The sequence below is a fragment of the Hypomesus transpacificus genome, chromosome 8 (genome assembly GCF_021917145.1).
Source record: "Hypomesus transpacificus isolate Combined female chromosome 8, fHypTra1, whole genome shotgun sequence".
NCBI lineage: Eukaryota > Metazoa > Chordata > Actinopteri > Osmeriformes > Osmeridae > Hypomesus > Hypomesus transpacificus.
The window spans coordinates 88,037-95,536 of NC_061067.1; the positions used below are offsets into that span (position 1 = coordinate 88,037).

General features: G+C 49.6%; 1 protein-coding gene across 1 annotated transcript; it reads left to right on the forward strand.

Moving 5' to 3' along the window:
• The first annotated feature begins 266 nt into the window (after positions 1-266).
• On the forward strand, positions 267-4,177 carry relch (RAB11 binding and LisH domain, coiled-coil and HEAT repeat containing). The gene is made up of 4 exons (XM_047023772.1): positions 267-427; positions 1,639-1,727; positions 1,948-2,018; positions 2,997-4,177. The coding sequence occupies exons 1-4, from the start codon at positions 292-294 to the stop codon at positions 3,115-3,117; spliced, it is 417 nt and encodes a 138-aa protein (XP_046879728.1). The 5' UTR covers positions 267-291; the 3' UTR covers positions 3,118-4,177.
• Positions 4,178-7,500: the final 3,323 nt, after the last annotated feature.

Below are 7,500 nucleotides of genomic sequence, written 5' to 3' on the forward strand. Positions count from 1 at the left end.
GCACACACACACACACACCACACACCACACACACACCACACACACACCACACACACACCACACACACACACACACCACATTCACACCACACACACACCACACACCACACACACACACACACACCACACACACACCACATTCACACCACACACACACACCCCACACACACCACACACACCACACACACCACACACACACACCACACACACACACACACCACACACACACCACATTCACACCACACACACACCACACACCACACACACAACCCCCTCCTGATGACTGTCCGTCATGTGTTATTGTCCTCCAGTCGTCCTGCCCCACCTCCACAAGCTGGCGCTAGGCAACAACAGCCAGGCCAATGAGAACAAGAGGATGGATATCTCCATGCAGCTGTTTGAGGCGTACAGCGCCCTCTCCTGCTGCTGTATCCTTCCACCAGCTCCCCAGGGTCACAGGTCACAGGGTCACAAGGTCACAGGTCACAGGTCACAGCTCCCCAGGGTCAAAGGGTCACAGGTCACAGCTCCCCAGGGTCAAAGGGTCACAGGTCACAGGTCACAGGGTCACAGGGTCACAGGTCACAGCTCCCCAGGGTCAAAGGGTCACAGGTCAACCCCGGAGCACCAGATTAGTAAAAAACAACCAAACAAGCTGGATGTTGTTGGAGTAGATTAGGCCGTGTCCAGTTACAGCTTGCTGTGCTGTGTTCCCAGAGCTGGAGACGTGCCTGCAGATGGGACCGCAGCAGGGTAGGGGGGGTGTGGAGGTGCTGGCTGGGGCCCAAGCCTTCTCGTTAGACCCATCTCAGCTCCACACCTTTACTGTACTGGACTGGCAGGAGGAAGCAGTTTCTCCAGCCTTGTACCAGACAACTTGGCCACCTGGCCTCTCTGCACTGGCTTATTAAGGAACATTTTTGTGGCTGTGACTCAGAGGAGTATTGTGGAACAGCTGTGGTTAGAGGTCCAGTTAGGTGGAAGTTCAGCCCTGCTGGCCGTCCAGAGCCCTTTTGACCCGTCCAGATTCATGTCAGGCTGATGTATGTGGCCTCAGGAAATAACATTGACTTAGTAGGTGTAGGTGTGTGTGTGTGTGTGTGTGTGTGTGTGTGTGTGTGTGTGTGTGTGTGTGTGTGAGAGAGAGAATTATCGTATGGTCAACTGGTTGTGTGTGTGCCTGTTCCGCTGGCGAGTTGAGAAAGGAAAATAAACTCCCTTCATTTTTGGTCTGAAGGGTAATTACAGGGTTGGTTGGGACCAGGGAGGGAGAGGGAGGGTGAGTGGGCAGAGAGAGCGCTCTATCCCAACTTCTTTGGTCAGAGTTCCCAGCATACAGAAGTGTGTGTGTGTGTGTGTGTGTGTGTGTGTGTGTGTGTGCGCGCGTCAGTCAGTTAAGCACCCTCCCTTCCATCGCCTGGTGACCTTTAAACACACACACACACACAGTTGTGGGTTCTTGAATGTCTGTAGCAGCAGCCCTTGGTTTCTCCCTTAAAGAGAGACAATGCAGTGAGAAGTGCTTCCAGGTCTCTTCTATGATGTCACTTCCTGTTCCTGTCACACACATGTAGGTAGGCCAGCAGAGTGTAGTGGAGGTCTGTGCTTGGTTGTTTCTTCTTTAACTTCCTGTCTCCAGTCATCTCTGAGGAGCTGATGCTCAGTCACTTCCTGCCTGGGCTGAGGTGCCTGAGGGCAGACATGGAGCAGCTCTCTCCTGAACACGAGGTACACACACACACACACACACACCTACACACACACACACACACACACACACACACACACACACTGTGTCTGGACTGTCTGATCCCCTTCAGAAAGACTCCTCCACTCGTTACGGTTTACTTGGTGTGAGTGTGAGTGCATCATTTCGCCTCGCTGGATGCAGCCATGCCCAGATGAAGCTGGGAATCGCAGGTGGATGAGGGCTTTGGTGTTGTTGCAGGTGATCCTGAGCTCCATGATCAAGGAGGGTGAGCTCAAGGTGGAGAACAGAGCCATCGGAGAAGCCCAAGGGTGAGAACCACGCGCACGCACGGAACCACACACACATCACACACGCACAGAAACCAGAGTGGTCAGGGAGGAGGAGAGAGAAGGAAGCAGCGTTAGAGAGTTGGTGCACAGCCCACTGTGGGGGGAGGAAGCAGCTTGAGAGGGTTGGTGCACAGCCCACTGTGGGGGGAGGAAGTCCTGGAGAGGGTTGGTGCACAGCCCACTGTGGGGGGAGGAAGTCCTGAAGAGGGTTGGTGCACAGCCCACTGAGGGGGGAGGAAGTCCTGAAGAGGGTTGGTGCACAGCCCACTGGGGGGAGGAAGCAGCTTGAGAGGGTTGGTGCACAGCCCACTGTGGGGGGAGGAAGTCCTGAAGAGGGTTGGTGCACAGCCCACTGAGGGGGGAGGAAGTCCTGAAGAGGGTTGGTGCACAGCCCACTGAGGGGGGAGGAAGTCCTGAAGAGGGTTGGTGCACAGCCCACTGGGGGGAGGAAGTCCTGAAGAGGGTTGGTGCACAGCCCACTGTGGGGGGAGGAAGTCCTGAAGAGAGTTGGTGCACAGCCCACTGAGGGGGGAGGAAGTCCTGAAGAGGGTTTGGACAGATACTGTGTGTGTGTGTTTTGGGACGTTTCACCATCTTGACAACATGTGTTGGTGTCTCAATAAAAGTGTGTGTGTGCGTTGCACTGGCTCACTGTAGCCTGTCATGAATATGAGTGTTCTGCCTCATTCATTTTGGTTCACTGTTTCATGTTCTGTGATGTGTGTGTGTATGTGTATATAGTAAGTACCATGTTGTTACTGTAGGTAGAGCAGTGTAGTTCCACAATAGTGTTTGTAACCTTCATGGAAAGTTTTGCGGAGTCACACAAGAGGAACCAGCCACCACAAACCCACAGTCTCCTCCTCTGTCGTCCACATGACAGGAAACTCAGGGGGTCAAAGTTCACCCTCTGATGCTGTAGGTCCCCCTGACGACTGTGTGTGTGTTGTCCTGCAGGGGCGTGTCCATCGCAGCGAGCATCGTCGGCGAGGACGCCAAGACCAAGTTCCTGAGCAAGATGGGTCAGCTGACTACGTCCAGCGCCATGCTGGCCAACGTCTTCCAGAGGAAAAAGTGACCCCGCCCCCCTCGCCCCCCCGCCCCCGCCCCCACCCCATCTCACACACGCACCTATCCCATGAGCCTCTGCTCTCGGTGCGGAGCACGCAAGACTCGGGTGTGTCTCAGTTGTCTCAAGTGGCTTCCTCTGCTGGTGTCCTCTCTCCTGTTTCTGCTGTTCAGACAAAACCTAGTGTTGGTGAGGGAGTTTGGATGAGCCTGGTTGGAGATTTGAACACACCCTGTTCCGTTATGAAATGACATGCAAGTGGAGAGGTCCAGAGAAGGAGAGGAGAAGAGAGAGGAGCAGGGACCATCTACATGATTGAGACGGACTCAGAAACGGAGACTGAGTTCCTTCAGCTGGGTTTGATTTAAGATGGTAGCCATTTTGGATCCAGACGCTCTGTGTCATTTTCTCTCTTTGTCAGTGTCAATCAGATGTTCTGTCTGAAAGAGGTTTGAGCCTGTGGACCCAGAATGGCGACCTGTCTGTTTGTCTGTCTGAGCAGAATCATCTACTTGAAGTAAATTGAAAATAAATCCTTCTGCCTTTATTTTGTCTTACATGTTTGTCATGTTTTGTTTTGATAGTGTCTATTTTATAACTTATTTATGGATCTTTAAAACTTTTGTCCAAACTCCAAAGAAACTTGCACTTCACTTTTATTTTCTTTCTGTTCAGTTTTATCCTGGATCATTTCATGTTCATTTTGATTTGGGAGTTTGATACAATGTCACAACACATTGTCACTCATCACATTTGAATGTTTCTTTGTGTTGGGATTTTGGAAGTTGTGAAGAAGTTTAAGCCTAGTATGATGGTGATGATTGTCATGCTGATGAAGATTCCTGCCTCTGTCTTTGATCTCTGTGTCGCTGTGTGTCTGGAACTGTTGGTTTGATTATGTTTTTCTTAATTGGGTGTTAAGATTCGGTCATAGTTTCTTTTTGGTTGTTTTGGATATGCTCTTAAAGTATGGACCTGTACGATACACTGTATTAAGAGGAGAGCACCCTTATTATGTACATTTCAAATCGGTGTCATGAAATAATAAACCAAGACAAAGACTTGTGTACTTACGCACAACACTTATTGCAGCTGTGTGTGTGTGTGTGTGTGTGTGTGTGTGTGTGTGTGTGTGTGTGTGTGTGTGTGTGTGTGTGTGTGTGTGTGTGTGTGTGTGTGTGTGTGTGTGTGTGTGTGTGTGTGTGTGTCTCTGTTTGTGTCTGTGTGTCTGTCTATACAACTTTTTGTTGCTAGTGTTTCTGTAGTGTGTTGTGTGTGTGTGTGTATACCACCATCCCTGCGATGGTGTTTGTTGCAAGTGGGTTGTGTGTGTGTCTGTCTGTCTTTTATTGCAGCTGTGTGTGTCTGTCTTTACAACCTTTGTTGCAGGTGTGTGTAGGTTTCAAACATCCCCAGTTCAGGTGATCTATGGTTCAAAGTGTCAGCAGGTGTTGACAGTAATCAAGCCCCCGTGGTTCCTGGAGGGCCTCCAGTCTTTCACACTTCACACACACTCATGTTCCTTTGTCTAAATGCAGGTTCCAAAAGTCCCACACACACCACTGACCACTGGCCAGAGAGAGCAGGTCCTGAAGCCTGATCTGAGATCTGTTTCGTGTATTAAGCCTGGGCCGTGGCTAAGCACATCAGAGCAGGTAAGATCTGATTCCGGGTCAGATAAGGTGGGTTATGTCTCATTTGGCACCATTTCAATGTTTGATCCCATCAAAGAACATAATTTGCATATTTAGTTAATAGTTAACAGTACTGCTGATAACTTACCAGGTCGACGAGATTTTAAAAAGTTGTGTGTGGAGAAACCAAGCACTTGCGGGCATGGCTGAATAGAGTATGTGTGTGTTCATGTGTGTGGGTGTGTCCTTGTGTGTGTGTGTGTGTGTGTGTTCATGTGTGTGGGTGTGTCCGTGTGTGTGGGGTGTGTGTGTGTGTGGGGGGGGGTGGATTTGCATGTGGAGGTGGAACTGTTTACTTTTAATATGGTATTAACCATATTACACAAGTTGAGGCTGTTTGTGTTTTCAATGGCTGTGAGTGGGAAGGAGGGAAAAAGATAGGATGGTAGGGCGAGAAAGGTGGAGATCGGGAGAGAGGGGGAGAGAGGGGGAGAGGGGGGGGAGAGGGGGAGAGGGGGAGAGGGGGAGGGATCTGGCGTCGGTTGGGTTGTTTCAGTGACGTTGAATGTGGCGAGAGTTTGGCGAGAGAGTTTGGTGACAGAGTTCCAAAGCAGGCAGAACAGATCCCACCACCAGAACACAGATCCTCGGACATGACTGAACATAACACACACACACAGCCCTTTTGAAACTGCGCCTGTAGATGTCGTGCCCAGAGTAGGGGTTCATTAATGAAAACCATCCTTCTCTTCTAGTTTGTGTGTGTGTGTGAAAGAGACAGGGAGACAAAATAAAACTGCAGAAATCAGACATGAGTGCACATTTGTGGAATTCCACGATGTCACTGTGCTCTGGCCTCTGAGGAAAGAGTAAGGATCTCAAAGCCTAATACACACTCTCACACACACATACACACTCTCACAGACACATACACACTCTCTCACACACATACACACTCACACACATACACACTCTCACACACACATACACACTCTCACACACACATACACACTCACACATACACACTCTCACACACACATACACACTCTCACACACACATACACACTCTCACACACACATACACACTCTCACACACATACACACTGTCACACACACACATACACACTCTCACACACACATACACACTCTCACACACACATACACACACACATAGACACTCTCACACACACATACACACTCTCACACACATACACACTGTCACACACACACATACACACTCTCACACACACATACACACACACACACACACATACACACTCACACACACATACACACTCTCATACACACTCTCACACACACTCTCTCACACATATACACACTCTCTCACACACACATACACACTCTCACACACACTCTCTCACACACATACACACTCTCACACACACATACACACTCTCACACACACTCTCACACACACATAAACTCTCTCACACACACATACACACTCTCTCCCACACACACACACAGCTTGGCTTCACTGTCTGGGGTATAAAACAGCATGTGTGTTTTTCAGCCCAGAAATACGTGAAGTCCTTTAATTGGAGGCGGTAGACACACATGCTAGAGCTTGGTACACGTATGTAATTACTGACAGGGTCCAACCATAACCACTGTCCTCGAACCTCCTCCCTGCAGGGGGTCTGGGAGGAGAAGGGGGGAGGGAGGGAGGGAGGGAGGGAGGGAGGGAGGGGGGGGAGGGAGGGAGGGAGGGGTAAATAGTGATGACAAGGACAGAAACAGATGGAGGGAGAGAGAGAGAGACACAAAGAGAGAGAGAGAGAATATTGTATAGTGGAATGAACATATTGTATAAACGACTGCTGCTACTGTCAGCAGGGTGATGAGCAGTTATGGAAAAGTTCCGAAACCTCCTCACAACAATATCTTGTTCGAAAGCAGGAGTTACGTATTGTGTTGATGTCGTCAGGTATGCGGTCTGTAGTCACTTTCAGCTATTTTGACTATGTATCTCCAATGACCGTGTCATCATGGAACCAGAGTGTGAATTACAACCGCTAATAGTTAGTGTCTCTCTCTTCCTGGAGCATGGACCAGTACCAGAGGAATGAGGGGGAGTGAGGGGGTGAAGGAGTTTCTCCTCTAATAGTCATAAATATCCAGTGTTGCATGGAGGGAGCAGGGCAGGGTGGGGCCTCCACGATGCCTCCAGGAAATAATCTCCCAGGAAAATAAGGACGAAAAAAACTGAGGGAGACCTCGGAATTTGCATGAACTGGTCCTCCCACCCTGGCATAGAGACAAGGAGGGAGGGAGAGAAACCGAGGGAGAGAAAAAGAGTTAGAGAAAGGGAGGGAGAGAAAAGGAGTTAGAGAAAGGGAGGGAGAGAAAAGGAGAGAGAGAAAGGGAGGGAGAGAAAAGGAGAGAGAGAAAGGGAGGGAGAGAAAAGGAGAGAGAGAAAGGGAGGGAGAGAAACCAAGGGAGAGAAAAAGGAGTTAGAGAAAAGGAGAGAGAGAAAGGAGGGAGAGAAAAGGAGAGAAAGGGAGAGAGAGAAGAGAGGGGAAGAACTAAAGATAGGAAGGCAGAGAGAATGAGAGGGAAGGAGGGAGGAGTGTGGTGGAAGAGAGAAGGAGAAAGAAAAAGAGGAGAGGAATAGAAAAAGAGAAATGGAAGGGAATAAAGGGTTTTACTCAAGGTGACAGTTATGCAAATATGAAATTACAGACAGGGCTTAGCATTCATGTTGAAATCTCCTTAAGGGAAGGAGGAGAGGAAAGGA